The sequence below is a fragment of the Barbus barbus genome (assembly GCF_936440315.1).
Source record: "Barbus barbus genome assembly, chromosome: 31".
Taxonomy (NCBI): domain Eukaryota; kingdom Metazoa; phylum Chordata; class Actinopteri; order Cypriniformes; family Cyprinidae; genus Barbus; species Barbus barbus.
The window spans coordinates 12,046,631-12,071,476 of NC_136759.1; the positions used below are offsets into that span (position 1 = coordinate 12,046,631).

At 36.8% G+C, this 24,846-nt stretch overlaps 1 protein-coding gene across 1 annotated transcript; it reads right to left on the reverse strand.

Annotated features, from left to right (window-relative positions):
- Nucleotides 1–1,270: 1,270 nt before the first annotated feature.
- On the reverse strand, nt 1,271–24,516 carry LOC306851510 (large neutral amino acids transporter small subunit 4-like). The gene is made up of 14 exons (XM_079387793.1): nt 24,331–24,516; nt 22,688–22,895; nt 18,283–18,511; nt 17,854–17,909; nt 17,687–17,763; nt 8,358–8,450; nt 8,150–8,283; nt 7,589–7,791; nt 5,801–5,944; nt 3,710–3,836; nt 3,436–3,568; nt 3,089–3,162; nt 2,880–3,003; nt 1,271–1,703 (listed from the first exon to the last, which is right to left on the reverse strand). The coding sequence occupies exons 2-14, from the start codon at nt 22,845–22,847 to the stop codon at nt 1,542–1,544; spliced, it is 1,716 nt and encodes a 571-aa protein (XP_079243919.1). The 5' UTR covers nt 22,848–22,895; nt 24,331–24,516; the 3' UTR covers nt 1,271–1,541.
- Nucleotides 24,517–24,846: the final 330 nt, after the last annotated feature.

Below are 24,846 nucleotides of genomic sequence, written 5' to 3' on the forward strand. Positions count from 1 at the left end.
TTGCTTTTCTATTCTATTAAGCACCGTAGTTAAATGGTAACCAACCCAGAAATCATGAGAACACACAAAAATCTTGTAACTTGTATGGCTAACATGGTTTTCATGTATGTATAAGGTTGGAACAGTATGCATATACTCCGTAATGGCTAATTTAAGCACCTCTGTAATTATAAACCCTGTAGTGCAAGATATATATATGTGTGTGTGTGTGTATATATATATATATATATATATATATATATATATATATATGATAATGGCATCTAATCTCTTTACTGAGAGTACACTGTCTCATTTTATACCCCTCAATGCACAAGTGGCAAAGCAAAGCATGAAGGGATCATATTGCAGGTGAATACATCTGATATGAATTATTACTCTAAAAGTGAAACACCCTGAATAATTGTTCGAGTCAATACAAGGAAATAAACACTAACAAGTGAAGCTCAATCAGTAGTACTGCCCAACGGAAAAGTGGTATAGGGAACGGTACGAGTATTGCTGGTGAAGATCAGTCACTCTTGATCGAAATGTGAGGCTAATCCCCAAAATACCGCCTTAAGCCAAACCTTTTAGACCTACATGGTTTCTACAACCTTCTGAATGGACTGATATGTACAAAATGGATTTCGTATGTAAATGTACTGAATCTGCATGCCAAAGCAAATAATAGTACAATTCTCATACTAAAATTGTATTTAGGTTACATTAGTCTCAGGTGCCATGGTCCAAAAGTCCTTTAAAATCAGCCCAGTTCAGAAAAAGCTGTAGCTTCATGCTCATGCTGTCCAAAGCATGCTGATACTGTATATACTGTATGAGATTAAAATCTGCCCACTTCCACTGAAAACCCATATGGGACAGATAACAAGCAGAGTCGTTCTGCTTTAAGGTAGTTCGTCAGTTTGTCATATTTAAACCGCAATGGAGGATCCTCGTCAGCTTTCTGAGCTGAGAGCAATGTAAAGTGTTCATAGTGATTTCAAATCAGATCACAAATGGGTTTTTAGCCGCAGAACATGTTTGAAACAAGCTTGACAATAAAGCTGAACACTAGTGACGTTGTAATACTCTGTTCAGGAAGCGTAAGCAGGCTTCCTCAAACCTGAGAGAATTTCACTGAATCTGCTTCGTCTTTTGTATCGTCGTGGTGTGAAATTCAAAAGGTAAAATTGTGAGAAAAGAAGACCTTTCTCTTCTTTCTTGTCAGACAGGAGTTAACGTCTAGAAGTCCTTGTCTGTTTCAAGGACAAAGGCATCATTTTTTTTTCAAGACCTGCCTTTCACAGTGTCCATTCAGTCCTTTGCGTGTAAACGTGTGTTTGTGTGGCACGTTGTGAGACTCTCGGTTGCTTTGGCTGCATTTTGTGCCTGTTTGAGTGTTATGTGCCTGTTAGGAATACATGAATGTGTGTGACAGACAGAAGGAGGGATCAGGGAGGTGTTTATCACTCTTCTTGTGACTTTCAGTTCTCTTCTTTTATTTCCCACCCTCCTTCTTCCTGCTCTTTATGCTAGCTGCTGTCATTTGTGCATTGCAGTTAGACAAAGGCCTCTGGGGTTGTGCCGTTGTTGATCTGGACGTAGATCTTGGGGTCTTCCTCGCGCTCCTGCTTCTCTCGGCGCAGCCGCCTGCCGTAGCACAGAAGATAACTGGGTAGGCAGAATCCCAGCATGCTCAGGACCAGTAACCCCACGTTAACCTAAGCAGAAAGACATTAGAGCTTAGATATGAGCACAAATTTGAACTAAGGAAGATTATCATAAAAGAAAAAAGGAGGGTGGCAGATGGAGGCAAATCTGGATCCGAGCTTGATTGTAAGAAAGGGGCAGAGTTTAAGCGGACAAAATGATTGGAGAAGTCCAGTATACGTCACCAGAGAGAAGTCTGACAATTCACTGGAAGATAGAGTTAAGATGTTTTGATTTAAAGTGATGGGCTCATTTTTTTTACATATACATGGGTGAACTGATCACAATGAGATCAGTAAAATGCAGTTAGACAATAGATATGGTAAATTTCTATTCTAATGCTAACTCTAAGCATGGAAATAACCAAGTATTCATCATAAGGGGTGACCCTTTGGTAAAATCTGAACAATCAGACGTCAAAAACTCAGTGATCAACCACTGATCTGAATATTTGTCCCCCTGTGCTTACTTTTATTATACATTTATGGTGCCTTTTTGAAGCCTGGCCTATATGCTATGGAAGCCCGTTTCCGTCACATAATAAAAAATTTAAAAACTAACTGCGACTTCTTAATCTCACAATTCAGACTTTTTTTCATAACTGTGAGATATAAACTCAGAATAGCGAGATTTAAATTCAGAATTCTGAGAAAAAAGTCTGAATTGCCAGATGAGATATAAACTCCAAACTGAGAGGTGTAAACTTGATATTGCGAGAATTGTGAGTTTAAATTCGCAATTACCTTTTTTTATGTTTTATTCTGTGGTGGCAACAGAATTGTGATATGTGAACAAAGAATTCTGAGAAAAAAAGTCAAAATTGCTAGATAAAAACTAAGAGTTGAGAAAAAATTCTGAATTCTGTGTTTATATTTTGCACTTCTGAAATGTTTGCCAGTGTTAAGGCCAGTTCACACCAACAGTAATAACTATAAAGATAACTATATTATATCGTCCGTTTATTTTATGTTATAGCTGTGGTGTGGACTCTGCTATTCTTTAATATTGAGAACGATTTTCAGAACTATATCTTTATTGTTATCTTTATAGTTATCATTCATGGTGTGAACAGACCTTTACTCTGCCTTTACTCTTCATTACATGAATGAAGGTAAATAAATTAGGACAGAATTTTCATTTGTGGATGAATTATCGTTTTCAATTTTAGTAACAGACTGTCTGCTCACCCAGAGTGGATCTCCAACCAGCGGACCCATCATGGCCATGAAGAGAGGCTGTTGCAACAATGCAAAAAGTGCGCTAATGAGGGACTGCATTCCCGTCAGACTGCCAAACTGAGAAGACGGGTACCTGCACCCATAAAAAAAAAACATTGTTCTTTAATTATTACTAAAAGCAACTCCAATCCACACCCAAAACACAAAGCCATACTCACACAGCTGCATACAAGCCGCCGACGGCAGAGTGGATGAAGCCTCTAACAATGGTGTGCAACACAAAGGACAAAACCTAGGAGGAAAACAAGAAACCAAGGTTACTCAGTTCTTCCCCAAAGCAAAAATAACTCTACTTTTTGTAATACATAAATAATGACTTGTAGCTAGGTTTAAAATAAAGTCAGAATTAGTGCAGCCTTAGTGCAGCCACTGAGGGGCGCTGTTGTGCTACTGCATCCCAATCCATCAGCTGCAGTAACATGTGAGTGGCTCTGCACCACTTTCTCTCCCATTGGGTACTTTATCATCATGCAGACAACGAGACTGATGTTTTGCTCTCAGTTACCTGTAGATGAAGATTAGGCACCAGGCAGGTCACACCAAAGCAGACCATCAGCAAATTAGTGAAGATGAAAGCGCGGGTGGCATTGCTGATCTTCTGGATCTGTCTGTCACGTTTCTTTGGCTGAGTAGGATCCCTGAAGGAAAAGCCATAAGTACATTACACAGATGCAATGCCACATTAAGCTTGTGATCAAATAATAATTACGGATCGGACTGGTTGGTGGTAAGTGTGAAAATGATGCATTAGGCAGCAGGACGCTCATTGTTACACTCACTTTGCGACTTGTTTCTCGTTTTCATCCTCACACTCTTTGAGCCTCCAGTCCATGACATAACCGATCACAGGGGCCGTCAAGAGACACAGCAACTGTAGCACCCCGAAGATAGATGTGTATGTGCTCACTGAGAGAGAAATAAAGTTGAGTTTTAACATTGTTTTAAGGGTCATTACATCAAAAGAGGTTCATTTCGGCAAACAATGATGCCAAATTTTATGATGTGCTACTGCAATACAGATATACTACCATTTAAAAGTCAGTAAGATGGTAAATCACAAAGAAGGAAAAAAAACGTGGACAAAATAGTCAAAGTAAAATAATCAAAAAGGCACCTAATGTCAAATTAGACTGACAATAATGTATACATAAAAACAGACTATAGTATATTAAAATGCATCTTTATAACTTAATATGGAAGAATGAAGTTTATTAACACTAAAACTCATGATTTGTCTCATGAAATCAGAAAGGTACAGTATTTAGAAATGGAAAAGACAATCGTTTCACAGAACGACCCATGACTTGCTCCTATGAAGGTTAGGTGGACAGATGAATGATTGGATGGACATTATACTGTGCACTGCATCCCGTCAGTCTCTAACCACCAAGGGCCGGGTTCGTGATTTTACATGACAACATGAATCAATGTTAAATGAAGGTGGAAGAGGAGGTGAAGGAGGGAAGAACTTGGTGGGGGGGTAGGGTGAGAGGAGTGAATCAAGAATGCATTTCATTTTGCCTGCAGTCTTACCCATTTCCATCCTCTCCACTGAAAAAACACAGCAAGCAGCATGACAGAAGAGAGTGCAAACAGAGGACAAGAGACAGACAGCGAGGAATTAGCAACGTGAACCTGCTGTGGCCATCCGACTACATATTAAACACATGATTAATAGTGTTAGGCAGCCAATCACAGCATGTGACATCAGAGAACATTTAAGAAGGAAGCTGTAAGAGGAAAAGACTAGAGCACAGTGGTGATTTTTTCCCATTCATTTTCTCCATAAGCATTTCAAATAAATCTTCAATAAAGAGGTCTAAGCCATGAACCAATCTATACAGCTACAAAATGAATTATAACACTACAAACATTTTAACAAACGTTTGAAGCAAAAAATGTATATGAATAATCTTTAAAACAAAAAAGAGATTGTGTGTATGCGTGTATATATATATATATATATATATATATATATATATATATATATATATAAAATATGCTATATATACACACATATGTGAGTGTGTACTGTGTATATTTATTATGTTTATATAAATACAAACATGCATGTATATATTTAAGAAATAAATATATACATGCTGTTTATATTAAATATATTTATATATGATATAATAATATAAATGTATATACATGTAAATATTTTAAATATATATACTGTATGTATGCATATTTATACATAAATAATAAATAAACACAGTACACACTCATATATAATGTAAACAACAACTTTTATTTTGGATGCACTTAATCGCGATGAATTATTTGGCAGCACTAATATGTGTGTGTGTGTGTGTGTGTGTGTAAAATTATATAAAATATAAACAGTTTTTTATATACTGCAAAAATTCACAAAAAATTCAGATAGCAATTTATTTAAATATAATTGATTTATAAATTAATATTAATATTACAATATTGTATTAAAATAATACATAATACATATATAATTCTTATAATTACAAATATATATAAATGTTTTAAATTTAGTGAAAAATATTCAGATCATTTCAAATATAAGTAGACAGAATTATATACATTTAAATATTACAATAAAATCACTTTATTATAAACTATTATACATGAATATATATATATATATATATATATATATATATATATATATATATATATGTGTGTGTGTGTGTGTAATAGAATAGAAAATATACTAAATAATAAATTAGCTGTAATTATATGTAAATAAATGTGACCTTTACTTCTGGAAACCATCTGTTGCTCTCTGTTCCACAGGTGACATTCAGCATTTGAGCAACAGAAACAGCTATTAGCCTGAAGCATCACACAACTTGTTTGATAGCATGATGTGAGTATTTGTCAAACACACATACCTTTGTTTAGGTCTCCATCGGCAAGGGACTCCAGAATATTGTTCATGGCCCCCATGTAGAAGATGAGACGGAGCTGAGTCACACACATTGTGATGAGGCTGAGCAGGAATATGGGGCTAAAGATGCTCTGCGTGAAGGACTGGGCTGAAAAACACATTCAAAAAAACTATCATCAATAACAATCATTTTTAAATGACAAAATTCTAGACTGTGATTGGACACTCAACGGCTTCAATTATGCACCCATTCGTACTTCTATGACATTTCCAAAAGCATCTTTCCATGGAAAACCACTGGGAACTTGGTCATCTCTATTTAAACAGGATGCTTCAGTGCCTTTAAAAATGGCAAAAGCATGCAGAGTCAACAGGGTCCTGTTCACATGGAAAATAATTCTGCAGGTGTTTGGATGGCCAGGCAACACTTCAATCCCTTGCACAGTAACACAGAGGCCGGGGGGGTCTGGCTTTGTTAATAATCCACTAATTCGAGTGCCATAAATACATCCACTGACCAGCACTAGAGAGGCCTTTACAGCGCCTGTTACCTGGTACATTGAGAATCTGACCTCAACGCACCTGATACGCTCTGGAACACATGCACACACACAAACAAACTACCTCATTATGTCTCTCACACACACTCACACTTTCCAGCTGTCTACAGTGAGTCAGTAATTGACTGCAGTAATGGAAACACCGGGTGGTGAAGGCATTAGCGCTCTAAGGATCACAGTAAGACGGGATCAGCATCAGTCTCTCTTTCTCAAACATCTCCAGCTGAGTCTCTAAAACAGTCCTCGGTGCTATCTGCCCTCTCCCTAGCCACCATCTCCACCTCTGTCAATTTTAGCCCCAGACATACACCAGAGCCATGGGTCCTCTAGTCGGAACCAATTGCACGCTCCGTTTACTACAAAAGAGCCCAACCAGGAGCCCCACCGAGGGCTGCAGAACCCAAAAAAAGGTGCCGGTGGGGAGTGAGTGAGTTTGCAGTAGTCTGACAAGTTTGAGGTGAATTTGGAATAATTGCATAGTGTGCATAATGTGCATAATTGCACAGATTTGGGTTAGTAGAAACAAAGTACAAACACAGCGTGTGTCAGAAACCGGGCGTATGGCTAATGAAGGAATCCCCATGCACAATAAAGAGGATTTACTGAGGAGCGTTCATTAACACCGCCCCCTGTCTGCTCGAATATTCCCTGCATGTCTGGACAGCAAGGGGTGCGCAGTGAGGGGGAAGATGCTGTAAAATGGTGAAAACCAAGTCTCTCTGTGTTCTGTTCAGTTCTTTCTGAAATACGCATGAATTCGGGATTACATAAGTCACTTCAATTTGATGAACAAGGACTTTGTTCAACACATTAAAACAATGGAAATAAATGAGATTTGGTAATCCAATAACCACTATTCTGCCTTCATATTTAACAATCAAGTTGCATTACAGATAACTTTAAATTACTTGGCAGTTGGAACTCATGTCACCGGCTCATTAAAATAGAACCTGAATGGCACAGACTGTTTTATTTTATAAAAAATATATATTTTTAATTATTTTATATTTAAAAAAACATTTTATCAGCAAATCAATTTGAATGATTTGAAATTAATTCAACTGAAAAATGAACAAAAATGTACTTGTTTTTTATAGCTTTTCTTTGTTTTAAATTTCCTACAATTTAAAAATCCATATCCCAAAACATTCATTTCAACATTTAAAAAAACTGTTTAGATCGTCAGAAATTATACTGGTCAATAAAAACATGTCAGTAAGAATAATACTCACATTCCCCGTCAGACTTGCACTGGACCTCCAGATCGAGGGTTGATAGGCAGAGTTTATTGCCGTCTTGAGCAGCCAGCTGTTGTGGATTGTTCTTCATTGAGTTGCCAACACTCAACCTCCGACCAACGGTGGTCACCTGCCTGTAGAACTGTTTCCCTGTGATCTTATGGTCAAAGCCCAGCCAGCTGAACTTGATCTTTACACTGTTAAAGAGACAAAGTTGCGCGTGAGATACACAGAAGTATAATATTGTAATGCATTTTAAATTGTCATTTATTCCTGTGATGCCAAAGCTTAATTTTCAGCGTCACCAGTCTTCAGTGTCACTTGTTCCTTCAGAAATAATTCTAATGTACTGATTTGCTGCTCAAGAAACATTTCTTATTATTATCAATGTTGAAAAAAGTTGTGCAGCATTTTTTGTGCAGCAAATAGAAATCTTTTGTAACATTATAAATGTCTTTACTGTCACTCTTAAACAATTTAATGGATCCTAGCTCAATTAATGTAATAATTCCTTTAAAAAAAACAACAGTAATGCACAGACGCTGAACTACATACGTGAAATCCATGTCCTCAGGCCCTGGGAACGGCTCGAGTGGCCAGTTGAAGAAGCAGTTGATGAAGACCAGGCCAGCACAGCCAGACCACACCAGAAGAATGGTGATGAAGGCAATACCAAGGTCGTAGATCACCTGATAGAGCAACAATTATATCAGTGATTTAAGCTCAGCTTATTAAATAAGTCTAACCTGAGACTCAGATTTACCTTTATTCCTGGGAAGGTGACAGCGGATGAGGCGTACGAGCCAATCATGAGTGCGATGAAAGTGGAGCGGAGATCACCAAACATGCTGGGAAGCTAAAGAAGAGACAAACAGAGGATTAACACTCTTCAAGTGCATTAAAAAATATGTTTTATGGGCCCAGTGTCCGTCATCATGAGTATAAAAAGCAAATATATTTATCTATATTGTGAACATAATATTCGAGCCACAAGCAAAACAAACACAGATATCTGAGCCACTGTAAATAACAAAACATGTCAAATATAGCAGAAGGTATGAAAGTAAACATTACATCAGGGTAACAGTGATATTCTCTGGTGGGAGCAAAATGTAGGTGGGGGGACATCATTTGAATGGGAACTGCATGCCGGGAATATTTTTAGCAGCGAGAGAAAGTGTGAGGGACACTGCTTGCATAACGTTGCTGCCTTTGAGCTGGGCGGAGGACTACAGCATTGGCTGTTCAGAGTAAACAACTGTCAGGCGCCACAGAGAAAATACAGAGGAAGGAAGAGAGCCTGAACGCCTAAGGTAGAGAACGATAGGGAAAGTGAGAATGAAATGGAGCAGAGAGAGCAAGAGTGTATTCTCCAAAAGTATCAATAGTATTCTTCAGGAGAATATTCTTAAAGATCATTAGTGTACAGTACTCTTGAATATTTGTATTAAAATATTATTTTTATTAAATTAATTTATTATTTAGATGATTTTCATTATTATTCATTCTTAATTCATTTATTTAAAATTTACATTTAAATTTATTTATTCATTTTATTTTTAATTTATTCAAATTTAAATTGATCTTGGTGACAGAATCGTCCAGTTCACACACAAAAATGAAAAAATAAATAAATAAATAAATAAATAAACCAAGACACGGATTATACAATTAATAATTAATATAATTTAATTAATATAATTTTATATATACTTTTTATGATTTAAAAAAATAACTTTATTCACTTAGCTTTTCATTTTATTTTAAATTTAATTTTAATATTATTTTTTTGTATGTTTTTACATTTTATTTTTAATTAAAAATATATATATTTTAGTACAAATGTTCCATGTAGTCGCTTATTGTGGTCAACCTGAACGTATAAATATAGTGCTGTCAATTGATTAAACGTGATTAATCGCATCCAAAGTAAAAGTATTTGTTTAAATAATATATGTGTGTGTGCTGTGCATATTTATATATACATAGATAGATAAATAGATGTCAAATGTCTTGACTCCACAGCTAACTGAGCAATTTTGTCTTTACTGTTCCAATACTTATGGAGGGCACTGTATATACTGTATGTGCATATATTTATATACATTACATACACAGAACGCACACATATGTAAACAAAAACTTTTATTTTGTGTGTGATTAATCGTTATTAATCGTTTGACAGCACTAAATGTAAAATCATTCGCTACATTCTCTTAGTTAATAGTTTTAGATGGAGTCACACCATTATGTCACACCATTATTTTTATTTTAATGTACTATAATGTACTATTTTATTAGATTTGCAGGGTGTCATATTGTTCTAGTATGTTCCTTATTTTCTAGGTATTTTCCATTTTCTCCGTATACAAATCCTTCATCTACGTCCCACCCGTCGACAGCTGACAGCGTCTTACTGTATATGGCATCTCCTTCACAACACACAGTTCAAGATTTTCTAAGAACTCTCTGGACATCTTCCACTTCATGCTTGCTTCACAGTCCAAAAGCTTGCTTAAAGACAAGAATGAAGGAAAGCTCTCCGTTGGAACCCAACCCAGACTTCATTCACAGCCTCTAATTAGAGTAAAGGTCATCTCAGAGCCAAAACATCCCAGATGACACTTACAATAACTCTCACACACCCAGAGGCCCTTGGCGGCATTGTGCCTGTGGCTGGAGAGGCTGTGTATGAACGGCTTTGGCTAATGGACTGTGGAACAGAGCCAACGACGAACAGAGCTCCACATGATGGGCCTGTCAGACGGAGAGTAATGGCTGTTTCTTGGAGTTGAGTAACACGTGAAGTACCAAGAGACAACAACACAATGTTCTTCTGTTTTCACAGACATTCACCAGCCGCAGGCGGTCACGTGATATAAGACACAAAGAGACACTAAAACAAAGGCCTTACTGACACTACATAAGGGTACTGTCATTTTAGACGCGTCCAAAACTGTTACAACAGAGATGGAAATACAATTTTTAAATAGATGAATTGTGTTTCCATCTTTGTTGCCACAGTTTTGTTAGTGCCTTTTTCTGTTCTAAAGAAGGGGGTGTCCCAACACTTTTGTCCTTATAGTGTCTATACAAGTCATTAGTGTTCGGTGATGAGTTTTTGGCTCAAGGTCTGCATTTAAAGTCACACCAGAGGTGTTCAGCTGGGATCAGGACTTGGTTTTCTGCAGACCAGCCAAGTTCTTCCACGCTGACTGAATCAATCATGTCTTTTTGTACCATGCTTTATACACAGAGGCACTGTCATGTTAGAATAGAAAAGGGTCCTGTCCAAACTGTTGCCATAAAATTAGAAGCACACAATTCCGTAGAATATCATTATATGCTTTAACATTAAGATTTATACTCATAGAAATTACTAAAGAAGTCAAACATGTTCATTAGAAGGGGGTGACCCAATACTTTTGGCAATATAGTGTATCTTGTATTATAAGGCTAGCGTTGCTCTGCCTTCACTTGGCTAGGGATGGAAACAAAATGTTAAAAGTTGTTGACAAACACTGGTAGTCTCCAAGTAAAGCGATACTTTGTCAATAAGTCAATAAGACCAGGGGGCTGTTTCATAAAACAAGTTTACCAAACAAGCCAGGCTTATTTCAGTTAGTCTGCCTTATTTTGAACCAAATCAACTGACAGTAAGTCAGACTAACTGAAATAAACCTGGCTTATTTGGTAAAATGTTTTTATGAAACAGGCCCCAGAAGCATCTACTGAGACAAAACAGTCCCAAAGTTACAACCACCAGAACAGAGAAAACACTAACATTCACATACTTCAAAGACATTTATAATGTTACAATTTCTTTTGAACTTTCTATTCAACATTGAAAAAAAATTACAAAAATATTTTTTTAATTAATAATAATAATAATAATAATATGTAGATAATAAAAAATTATCAACATTTTCGACAAAGAAATATAAATATTATTCTGCAATGTTTTTCATTTTATATCAATAACACTACTTTATTCAGCAAGGACATATTAAATTAATCAAAAATGACCTTAAAGGCATTTATGATGTTGCAAAATAAATAAAGGTATAACATTTTATTTTAATAATAAAATGTTAATAATAAAAATTATCAACACTTTCAACATAGAAAATAATACTGCAAAAAATAACAATATTACTCAGCAATGTTTTAGATTTTATATTAATAATATTTTATTCAGCAAGGACACATTAAATCTTTTGAATTATTCTATTAAACATCGATAAAAATAAGTTTTAATAATATACAAATTTATTTTAGTAATAAATGGTTGACAATAAAAATTATCAACATTTTCATAATATTGATTAATAATATTGCTAAAAATAAGAGATATTTCTTGAGCATCAAATCAGCATATGTGAATGATTTCTGAAGGATCATGTGACACTGCAGTAATGACTGCTAAAAATTCAGCTTTGCCATTGCAGGAATAAATTACATTTAAAAAATATACTAAAAAAGAAATATTTTATATATAATATTTATAAATTGTAATAATATTTCACAATATTACTTAACATAAGAGACTTCTTTCAAAAATATTAAAGAATCTTACCACAATCATTCGAACAGTAGTTTCTTAGAAAAAACAAATATATATTTTTGTGTCACTGGGTGTTTTAACTGTTGACACGGGGTTATATGAACTTATAAATGGCTTAAACTGAGTGCTATTTTTAGCCTTGAGCTCCCCAGAAGCAGATTTAATTAGGGATTGATGTGTACTAAAGTCAATGAGTGCAATACTTGATGGATTTGTTGAAACAAGGGAAATTCTGAAATGCCCGAGGTATTGTGTCCCACTCTCCAAAAAACACCTGTCAAAACTGATTTATGTGTTGGGGTTTTGTGGGAAAACAAATCAATGAATGTTTTCATGAGAATTCACACCCATCGTCATTATGAATTTGGCTTGCTCATCCCCGTTTTGTGCAACATATGACCACAGAAAGCTGTCAAATCCCTTTTCCAGCTCTCTGTCTCTGTGTGAGGAAGGACGGTGAGTCATTGTAAATGGGCTGGGGGGAGGGCGATGAAGTGGCTAAATCATACTTGCTACCATGAGAGAAAGACAATAAGAGAGAGGAAATGAAAACTCTTCAAGGCAAGCCGGTGAAAGCTAGTAAAGGCTGGCATTGCAAAATCCAAATGTCACTACCAGAGAGTCACAGCGAGTCTGCCTGTTAGTGATATTCATGTTACTTAATATGCACTTGATTATTATTTGTTTCAAATTTAGCTGACTGGTTGAGACTGGTGCATCGATGTCTAATTCTAAAATAAAAAAATATTCACACCTCGTTTCGAGTCAGAGTCCAATAGACACACTGCAAAACACCAATGTGAACGACATGAAGAGCGTGCCTCTAATAATGATGGCATGAGTGCTTTTTAATCTAATGTTTTCTGGAGTCTAAATGCTCTTATTCCGCCATTATAATCTATTTGTCCATTCTCATCCTCACATGACTCCGCATTCTAAAGAAATGGGTTATAAATGGATTGAAGGCAGAAATGAAGAAAAAATAGCATTAGAGCATCAGAGAGTGAGACACAGAGCTGAGATACAGAAGAACAGGATAGCCCCAATGAAATTTTATAGCTTGCCATTTCATATTTGTTTCCTAAGATGATATAAATGGATAATTTATAACAATTTATGACATGCTGTACAATAAGAGTATAGAGCTATAAAAATGAACAATTTACTGGTTGCTAGACGATTCTGGGTTGTAAAAAAATTCATTTTCTTAAACGCTGCTTTGTTTTTCACTGCAAAAATACTGGAACTTTTCTAAAATAAGATAAATTTACTTAAAACGTTAAATTGTGTAAGACAATAAGATGTTTCAGATAATATAGCTATATTTCTTTTAACCCACTGGTCAACGGATTTCAATGGTTTTAAGAGCAAAACAACCAACATCTGAGGTTGAAGACTTGTCACAGAGCCAGTTGGAAGCCAGATAGTGATAGACAGAGAGCTAAATCGGGAGAGGAAGAGAGCTGGAGGAATGGACAGATGAAGGATTGAGGGCAGACAGTGAATCACGTGGCTGCTGGGACACTGCTGCTGGTGGAGGGGGTTAGGGACAGTCCCGCCGAAAAAAAAAACAGAAAGCTGAGTCAGTGCACTGGGAAAACATCAGAGGTGTGCTGGCCTGGGAGGAAACACGAGCTCTGCTGCACTCTACTGCAGCTGGGTTATTAACTGCTGAGTAAACAAACACAGAGAGACAGATAGAGAGACATAAAAATGAGGAAAAAAGAGGAAGAGCAGCTTCACCTAACATCTTAGTGTTTGTCTTCAGAATGTGAAGCTGGCTGAGAATACAACGTTCTCTTCTGCAGTTCAGTAAACTAGATTTCTGAAGTAAATGTGAGCAGTAGCAAAAAACTAACCGCCATGATGCAAGAGCGTTCCGGGTGGTTAATATTATGTTGCTGCAGTGTTAGGATTATCGTGGCCTCAAAAATTCACGATAATGATATATCGTGATATCTATAGAAATATTAAAAAAATAAAATAATAATAATAAAGTTATCAGTCAAATGATGATGAATCACACCACTGCATACAAAAGGAACAATTACACTAAACAGAAAAGACAAAAATGCTATTAGCTTAGCACAGTGTAAAAGTAAGACAATTTATGAAAGTACATACATACTTTTACTCCAAACTTGCATTATAGCATCAATCGAGTGTTTGAAATAACTTCCTTCTATGATCTGATTCTTATTTTATAGTATTCTAAAGTAATAAAGGGTGTATCGATTAGCAATGCAATATAAATATACATTATCCTTATGAAAATACCTGAGATGGCTTTAAGAACACAGATAAAACATATGTTGTAATCGTGTTTACTCTCATCATGTTTCATAATACAAAACATTTCTTTCTGTATTTTATTAAGCTACAGCGAGTGACAGCTGCAAAGTTATTTGTTGTATTACTCCTATGAGTCTCGCTTGTGGACTTTCTGTGCGAGGGTGCCCTCCGATGTCGAGTATGAATAAAACAAATCACAAGTTAGAGTTTAACGCTCCATAATAGTGCTGCCGCTGGCTTATTATCGTATGTGTACTATTCATTTTCAAATATCGGTATATTGCAACACCACTAATTAACAGATAATGATATTTCATTATTTAAATATCACGATTATCGTTAATACCAGTATATCGTACAACCCCAAATCAGAAAAAGTTGGGACAATATGAAAAACGCAAATAAAGAAAGTAGTGATTTCTAAATTTACTTTGACTTGTATTTCATTGCAGACAATATGAACACAAAATAGTTCATGTTTTGTCTGGTCAACTTCATTTCATTTGTAAATATACATCCTTTCCTGTCATTCAGACCTGCAACACATTCCAAAAAAGGTTGGGACAGGAGCAATTTAGGGCTAGTAATCAGGTAAATTGGTTAAATAATGATGTGATTTGAAACAGGTGATGTCAACAGGTGATTGTAATTATGATTTGGTACAAAAGCAGCATCCAAGAAAGGTCTAGCTCTTTAGGAGCAAAGATGGGCAGAGTATCGCCAGTTTGCCAACAAATACGTGAGAAAATTATTGAAATGTTTAAAAACAATGTTCCTCAAAGAAAGATAGGAAGAGATTTGGATATTTCACCTTCAACAGTGCATAACAAAATTAAAAGATTCAAGGAATCTGGAGGAATTTCAGTGCGTAAAGGACAAGGGCGCAAGCCTAAGCTGAACAACCGTGATCTCCGATCCCTCAGGCGACACTGCATCAAGAATCGTCATTCATCTATAAGCGATATCACCACATGGGCTCAGGACTACTTTGGCAAACCTTTGTCAAGTACCACAATACGTAGTTACATCCACAAATGCCAGTTAAAACTGTACTGTGCCAAAAGGAAGCCCTATGTTAACAGTGTCCAGAAGCGCCGTCGACTTCTCTGGGCTCGCAGGCATCTGGGATGGACCATCACACAGTGGAAACGTGTACTGTGGTCAGATGAATCAGTATTTCAGTTATTTTTTGGGAGAAATGGACGCCGTGTGATCCGGACCAAAGAAGAAAAGGTATGGTATGGTATGGGGTTGTGTCAGTGCCCTTGGTAAAGGTAACCTTCACTTCTGTGATGGCACCATTAATGCTGAAAAGTACATAGAGATTTTGGAGCACAATATGCTGCCTTCAAGAAGACATCTTTTCCAGGGACGCCCATGCATATTTCAACAAGACAATGCAAAACCACATTCTGCACGCATTACAAAGTCCTGGTTGCGGAGGAAGAGGGTACGGGTACTTGACTGCCCTGCCTGCAGTCCCGACCTGTCTCCAATAGAGAATGTGTGGCGCATTTTGAAGCGCAAAATGCGACAACGAAGACCCCGTACTGTTGCCCACCTTAAGACTTGTTTGCAGGAAGAATGGGACAAAATTACTCCTGAAACACTTCATCACTTGGTGTCTTCAGTCCCTAAACGTCTCTTAAGTGTTGTGAAAAGGAATGGCAACATTACAAAGTGGTAAATGATTTACTGTTCCAACGTTTTCTTAAATGTGTTGCAAGAACCAAAATTGGAATACGTGTTTATTTTGAAAAAAACTAAATTCATGAGCAACACATTAAATAATGTGCTGTAGTATTGTTTTCAATGTAATACAGGTCAAAGATAATTTAACAAAGTACTGTTTTCAGTTTGATTTTTAATTTAACATACCGTCCCAACTTTTTCTGATTTGGGGTTGTACAAGGGTTGTGGGTAGTTGCCAAAGCAATGTTCTAGTCGGTTGCCAAGTCATTGCTAGGAAGAATTGCTGAGAAAGATAAAACAAAAAACTGAGGTATCATTCATGTCTGTAACTAAAATGGTGTAGGAGCAGTTAAGTGCTAAAGTTTAGATGTGTTTAAATGCATAACCCAATGGGTGAGCAACAGCCTTAGCAAGGTTCCTTAATAAATCAACAATGATGAAGCTATTAAGAGTTACACCCAAACAACATATGTCAGATAGTCAGAACTATACTGTGAAACCCAGGTTCTAACTCCGCACCACAACAACCAGCAGTGCAAAACACACAGTATACAGAACAGCTGGGAAAAGGTTATAAGAGCACAACAGCTGAGATAACAGTACTGTTCCACTTTGCACTCATGCATGCCAGTTCACTCACTCTGTGTATGTAACAGATGGAGGGTTGCCTCGACAGGCAGGGGCATGGTGCAAATGTAAGAACCCGAGACAGAACATCAACAACACAAGCAGAGAAACCGGTTGTGGCAACGGCTGTGCTTTCAGCTATGAACTCTCGAGACCCTGGTGAGGGTTTGTATCACCTCAGATCAACGTGCAGAAACAAGAGACACAACAGCTTTGAATGACCTTGCTGTATACTGTGGCTTCATTCTAAGACAGGATACTAAACAGAATTTCATCAGTGACTGTTTTGGAATGCTGATTCCAGACAGACTGATCCATGTAGTGATGGACATTTTCTAGAGGTTACATGGTTATATCAGCAAGTGGCAGCAAGTAACTTTCTTTATGAGTGAGTCATTGATTCATTCATGAAGTGACTGTCTGAAGTATCATACTACATACTACTCTTACTATTTCTCCCATATTTTTATATGGCAGAAATAGAATAGTATGCTATTTTCAATTCAGCCACTGTCTTTAAGAGTGAGTTATTGAATCATTCACTCTACTAATTTGTTCAAAAACATTGATTTATTCAAAAGGCTAAGGTGTTTTGGGTGATTGCTAGGTCATTGCTATGGCATTGCCATGTGGTTGATTGGGTATTCAACATGGATGTTATGCCATTGCTAGGTGGTTTCTAGTGTGCTGATCAAAAACAATTTCAAATCACAGTCAATAATATCAAGCCATTTCTAGAATGCTGGAAATCCAGCTAAAAAAAGAGTCTCTTTAAGGATGAATAAATGATGGTGCAGCAATGTTTGGGAACAGGAAACAATGGCATGTTGCCAGTTTGCGAGACTGTGCCATGGCCTTTGTGCAAAAGACTGCAGAGGACACCCATGGAGACCCACAAATATGACATGAGCACTTACTGTGAGTGAAGTGAAGGTCATGCACATTCCTCCAAACCCATTCAGCGCCAGGGCGAAGAAGATCAGGATGGAAAGATCTGTGAAAGAAACAGACAAAGGAGGTGAAAGAGAGAAGAGACAGACAGGTAATAACAGAATGGTGGTCTTAGGTGGATCTGCATACATACTTTTAGGGTCACTTGCTCCATATGCAATCAGAATGCAGGAGAGGGCAAACGAGGCACTAGGAATAGGAATAAGATTATTTCACGTTATTTTTATGAGACATAATATTTTCCACATCCAATGCTTTTTATATATATATATATAAGATTTTAATTATAATACACTGAACAAAAATATAAACGCAACACTTTTGTTTTTGCCCCCATTTTTCATGAGCTGAACTCAAAGATCTAAGACTTTTTCTATGTACACAAAAGGCCTATTTCTCTCAAATATTGTTCACAAATCTGTCTAAATCTGTGTTAGTGAGCACTTCAGGATCTCATCACGGTATCTCTATACATTCAAAATTCCATCAATAAAATGCACCTGTGTTCGTTGTCCATAACATACGCCTGCCCATACCATAACCCCACCATTTTCTCCTATACCTGCCAAGCAGCCTTAATTTGCGTGGGCCGTATTTGTCCATGATGATGCCGAGGGGCAGAGTGATGGCGCTGAGGAGGAAGGAGCCAATGGTGAAGGCCAGGTTCAGCATCTCATCTTGCTCTTTGCAGATGGTCCAGCCATTCATTTGAAGATTATCCTCCTCCTCATCTCTTGGGACTACTGTCGTATTATTTTCATTCTCAGATACGTTCTGCCCTGTACCGTTACCTGGAGAATTGGAGAGGGCAAGACAGAATGAACCCAAACTGAGCAAACTAATCACCAAACTAGCATTAGCACTGAATGGAAATTCATGCCGGTCTAAGCTGGTCTTTTCAGCAGGGTAGTCAACAGTCACATGTAAAACTGTATGGACTAATTGGAACCCTGACTTCTAGGAAACCAGTTATGACACTCTGGGAAGTGTAACAGGAAACGCCTTTGTGAGATCTAGCGGCCACCATCGCAAAAAAAGCCGCCAGGATGCTGGGCAAAGGGTCAAATAAACAAGCTGCCATGCACCGTAAACAACTAGCAGAAATAGCACGAGAGTATATCTGAACCCCCATTGGAGCTCAGCCTCCTAAAACCAACACCTTCCCACAACCGCGAAGGCATGAGCACCTTGACTAACATTTAACCCTGTTGTTTTGACTAGGGATAATCATGCTTTGGCTGAGCAACAAGTCTCATACTTGGTTCTTGCACATTCAAGAAAACGGTTTATTCATGTGTTTTTTTTAAAACACAAACATCCTTGAATATGTTCTGGAATAGCTTGTTCTGAGAAGGACAGATGAGAGATGGGGCTGTTTGCGGCATATGGAGGAAGCCGTTATGAACGTACCAGAGTGGGCAAGCGTCAGAGAGCCTTTATGTGAGGGATTATGTTCAAATGTGTTCAGTAAACAAACAAATGAGCTGTGTTTGTGTAGCAGAGATGATTGATTTTTAGAGGACACATATCTGCTCAGCTTTAGATGTTTTGCTGAGTAATAAAGGAGGAGCTACACCACCAGTTTCAATAGCTGCTGCAGTTAGCAGTTACAGACTGACACAAAAGTAGCGTGTTTTTACTCTTTTTCATGAAATTACTGAATAACAAAGGTTGTTCTCTATTAACTCTACAATTTGAGCCATTTCATCTCAAATTCAAAAGGAAATTAAATTTTACTAAATGGATAAAAAAATGACTATTTTGAGGTCAATTGTGAGGACTATTTTGGGGTCAATACACACACAAACACACACACACACACACACATATATATGTATGTTTAATATATATATATGTGTGTGTGTGTGTTAAATTAAATTAATCAAATGTGACAATAGAAATGTATAATATTACAAAAAAATTCTATTTCAATGCTGTTCTTTTGAGCTTTCTATTCACCAAAGAAGCTACAAAGATATTAAAAAAACTACGGTTTATTTAGTATTTTAGAAGTAATTTCTGGAAATTATTATAAATAATCTGGAATTATTATAGCTTGTAAAAATATTTCACAAAATAACTGATCAAATAATTTTGATTAAATAAATGCAGCTTTGGTTAGCATAAGATACTTCTTTCAAAAACATTTAAAAAAAATTACAGACTAAACTTTTGAAATGTAGTTTATACTTTTTCATAAATGAAATGTCAATTAAAAATATATAAAATTGTATAAATACTTTACAAAAAATACCTAAAACCGGCTCCATTTTCTTTATGCAAAATATTTTTTCATTGCTTTTGGGGTGAAATATGACTTGCAGATGTTCTTGACAGGTTTTGTTGGATTCACCTTTCAGGTCTGTTCAGATGAGCGAGCAGCGCTATTTCAGATGTTTCAGAAGCCATTGTTCCACTAGATCTAATCAGCGACAGCAAAAAGCAGAGACAGCCAGGCCTGATTTTCCATTTGCTTTGATATGGAGAAGTGAGAGAAGAACAGAAAGAGAATTCAACACGAATCTGAAGCACAACAACGTCATGAACTCAGACTCCAGGCCAAGGCATTTAGCCAGACAAGCATTTTCCTGATCAGTGTTTCCTCACACCTGCTGATTAAAGAGAACCAACCAGCTGATAACATGCGGTAGAAAATAAGTAGGTGAAGAAATGGCAAGATAATCTCATATTTACACTGAGCAAATGCTTGAGCCACATTTACTTCCTTGTGTCATCAGACATGTGACGCTTGATGTCTGGAATCTCTGAACTATGCTGACAACAGTTGAAACGAAAGAGAGAAGGGAAGTGTGAATGCACAGGATTGCAATATGCACTGATATCTACGTCCTCCCTCAATATCCCATCAATAAAAGTGATAAAATGGTGTTGTGCTAGCAAGGAGATCTAAGGAGGAGAAAAGCCAGGTTCTTATGTTTGGGGATTTGAGCCTCACACTTCACATCGCAGCGTGAACCACAAACTCTCAATCAACAGATAGGTGAAGAACGCCGGACAGACGTGCACTTTATATCATGGCCATGGTGTTTACTTTTAGATATTGTACTACTGGGTCATAAGATATCAAAGTAGCCAGGCTGTTTCTTCCAAATTGCGTAAATTTGTTTTCACCAAAGTGTGTTAAATCATTTAAGAGGCAGATTTCATAGCGGAAAAATAAATCAGGGCCAGTTCAGAGCAGCATGGTTGAGTCTCCTGACCTCGTTCCCTGAAAAAGTCATAATCAAAGCAGCACAGAAAGAAGTCTTTGAAGAACAAGACGTGACGCTCCAAAGAAAACCTCAAACTGGTGCCAACAAGCAGATATTATGAGACCATTAGCATCTATGTTGAATTGTCCGCTACCACATGACAGTACACAAAGAACAGACAGACATTTATTCATCATTGCACAATTTTTCCCACGTATATATGTTGTATATATTTATTTTGCATACCCAAAAGGTTATGGGACACATGACTTCAATGTTTTTTCTTACCTCTGAATGATTTTGCACTGTGACAATGACATTTACATGAACTCCATTAGCAATAGAGCAATATGATTTTAAGGGCATCAGCACATGTTTATGTAAATAAATGGATACAGGTTGTATTAATAAATAAAGTTACTCTCGGACATCAGTAGGAACACACTGTTCTTCATAGAAGTACCAGACACGTCATGACCCAGACACACGTTTTTGCCAAGAGTTGTAAGCAGACCTGAACAGCATGTCCACAGTCCATATTCATCTAGGTTAATTAAGCAGAAAAAAAATTTAAAATAATAATTGTACTCAGTATTTTGTCTTGTTTTTAATCATTTTGAAATGATTGACTTTATACTTAAAACAAGAAAAAAAAGCCAAATGTAAGAAAAAACTTCCCTTTAAATATCCATTTGAATTAAGATACTTTTTTGTTTTAAACATTCTTATTTAAAAAAACAAACAAACAAAAAAATCAAGACAATATCTTGAGTAATTTTGCACCTCAAGTAAATAAATCTTGATTAAAGAGTTGTTTTACACTGGAAAAACAGGACAAAAATAGTGTGTAAGTGCACTGCCTGTGCTTTTAATGAATAACGTATGAATAAATATGCACCGGTTGGCCTCCTTCTTTATTAAGTGGTCTTCAGCTATTCAGAGTGTGTTTGGTAACGTGTTCAAGATACACAAATACTCATCTCTAACCAATTAGTCTAGCATATCACTGTCCCTTTGAAGTTTTCTTAAAATGTATTGTTTGATTCAACTTTTTCTTTCATATTTTGACCTTAAAAAGGTACAGCTGCACTTAAAAGATTTTCTACTGTATTAAATAATAAGCTAAGCAGATTGATGTCCTCTAGTCTATTTACCGTGAAATCAACTCTGTGACGGTGCTCATATTATCTAGCCCCCCTTTGCCAATGATCTGATACCAAACAAGCTTCTAGATGCTGTTTATTACTCCTAATGGCAACACAAGCTTGAGGGCTTCCAAATAAGGTGCACTGACTCTTAGTGATCGATTGATATTCAGGTTTGGATTCCTCCACAAGCCTTGCCATGGGTGCCAGACAACAGAGTTATTTGTTTTTCACAATGCTGTATAACATTCACTCACACAATGAAGTGATTATAAAATCTATAAACTCTTGCAGATTTAGAGAGCAGCCTCTGTTGCGAAATAATAAAAATGTGTAGGTCAAATGAACATCTCTGTTAGAGTGTTTAAGGTAACTGCATCCCAAAGATTTTTTTAGGTCAAGCAGCCATTTATTGTTCAAATTTGAGTGGGGAAAGTGGGAAAACAAAGCTGTTAAAGCCATTAATATGGTATATAGGTACCATTTTCCTTTTATGTTCACACAATTATTTGCAGCATTCAATCTGGCATCTATAGTACGATTTAATGTCTTTATGAGTGTCAATACATTTCTGTTTGTTTCTGTAACACTCTTTTCTCCCATTCCTTACCTGGTTCTCTGCAGAGGTAGGAGTAAAAGCCCTCTGATTTTAGCATAATGAGCAGTGAGCCCCATCCGAGCAGGACAGCAGAGAACAACAGGTTTTCGATCACCGCAGTAATCGCCATCCACCATCGCCTGGAGAAGGCTGTGGCCAGTGAGGGAGCCATGACTGAAGGAGATGATACAGAGGAAAACCCCCTAAACTTTGGGAAATCCTGTGAAAATGCCAATAGATTTGGGTATTAGATATTTAATGGTAAATATTAAATAATATTATTAAATTATAAACACGTGTACATATTAAATACATGTATAATGATACATTTTTATATTTTTTTATTCTCCCAACGATTTCACAACATTGTTTTTCACAGCATATAGTGAAAGTTCATTTGTTGCCAGTTTGTTGTAACCGAAACTCCCTCCGAACATCATTTATATCCCGTTTCTTTGTCTCGCGTAGTTACAAAACAGCTCATAAACAAAAAACAGCTGAGTTCCAAAAGAGAATGTTGTTGATTGAAACACCGCCCATTTGCCCGCCTCTAGTCTCGCCCTGCTATCCTCCGATTGGCTGTTCGAAAGTTCGTTTCTCCTCTCATTGGCTACGCGATAAATAGATTCAGAGAGCAGCTCCACGTGAGACCAAGATCCAGCCGGTACGAACCAGTGCGGCGCGAGTCGACGCTTTGTGCTACTGGTATCTTTGTGCAAAATCTATTTAACCACACTTAAGTGACATTGCATCATGATTATACGATGATTCGATTCTGTTTGCTTTGCATAAGCGACGCGGTTTGTTGGATGCAAATAGAAATCTTGCACAAATTGTTTTATATGTTCATTTACGATTGAAATTGGTCGTTTTACTGGTTGGATTTTCTGTCCTGATTTGCGCGCGGTGTCTCATTTGTGTTAATGATAACAGTATCCTGCGGAAAACAAGCAGCCCTAAAACTGGTCTGAACTGGACAGGCATCATCATCATCAGTGTGTGTGTATGTTCCCATCTCCCCTCCTTCCTCATGCATACAGAGCTCAGCTGCACACTGAATAACAGACGCGGTAAACGCACTTCCTCCTTATCGCTTCACACTATTGTTCTTCAAAAGACTAAATAAATACTCGCTGTATAAATGCGGATATTGTAATATATACCTCATATATGATGTACAAGCAGTTCTATTTCCCATTCATCATGTGAAACTGCAAAACACGGTTTATGACGGCAGATGTAAAAGCCCATTAATCTAATAAAACACCACGTACTTGACAACCATTAAGCATTTTTCCGGAAATAAACAACTGTCGAAGCTATTAGTGCAATAGAATGTAATACAGCTGCTTGCGGTAGACACTGAACAAAGTTGAGGCATAAAACTAATACACCGCGTTATATAGAAATCATTCAACACGTCTCAGTTCAGCTACTGTACATAACGCAAAAACATGCAATGACATGATAAATACAGCTATTGGAGAATGGTGGCAGAATTGTGAAAAAAAAATATCTAACATTTTTAAAAACAATATCTAATCGGTTTAAAACAAAAATAATTTTTCATAAATGATTGTGTGAATTAATGCAATACAATATCAACAGCATTAACTGGTAAACTTACAACAGAGCATCCTTATAAAAATTCATACCTATTTCCTTCACCAAATCTTCGGCTGTCTTCACAGTAGAAAAGGTATAAACAACCTTCTTGTGCCGAGTTCACTCTTTAGGTTATGATCACACATCAGTTTATATTCCAACATCTCTTATTCTCGATTTTATATTTGCACCGCTTCTTCACACAAACAAACCAACTTCCCCATTGGCTGGCTCCTGAGCTAGAGATGAGACTAGCCAATCAGAGCGCCGCTCTGCGAATATATATAAATAATTTCATATTATATTTTGCTCCAGCTCAAAGAGCATTCACAGAACGCACCGGATTGTGTGCGGTTGTGATCCCTGCTACCATGCTGCGGTGTTTGATTACCATTTATGACTTTTAAACATTCATAAAATCCAAAAAATTAAACAAAGAAACCCGTCCTCACTTCATGATTTCTCATAATAGTAGCCAAGCTGATATTCACCAATTATATTTGGCTACTGCAAAAACTCAGGGCGACTGGCGCATGTGCTTAAGCATATTATAGGCTAGCACATCT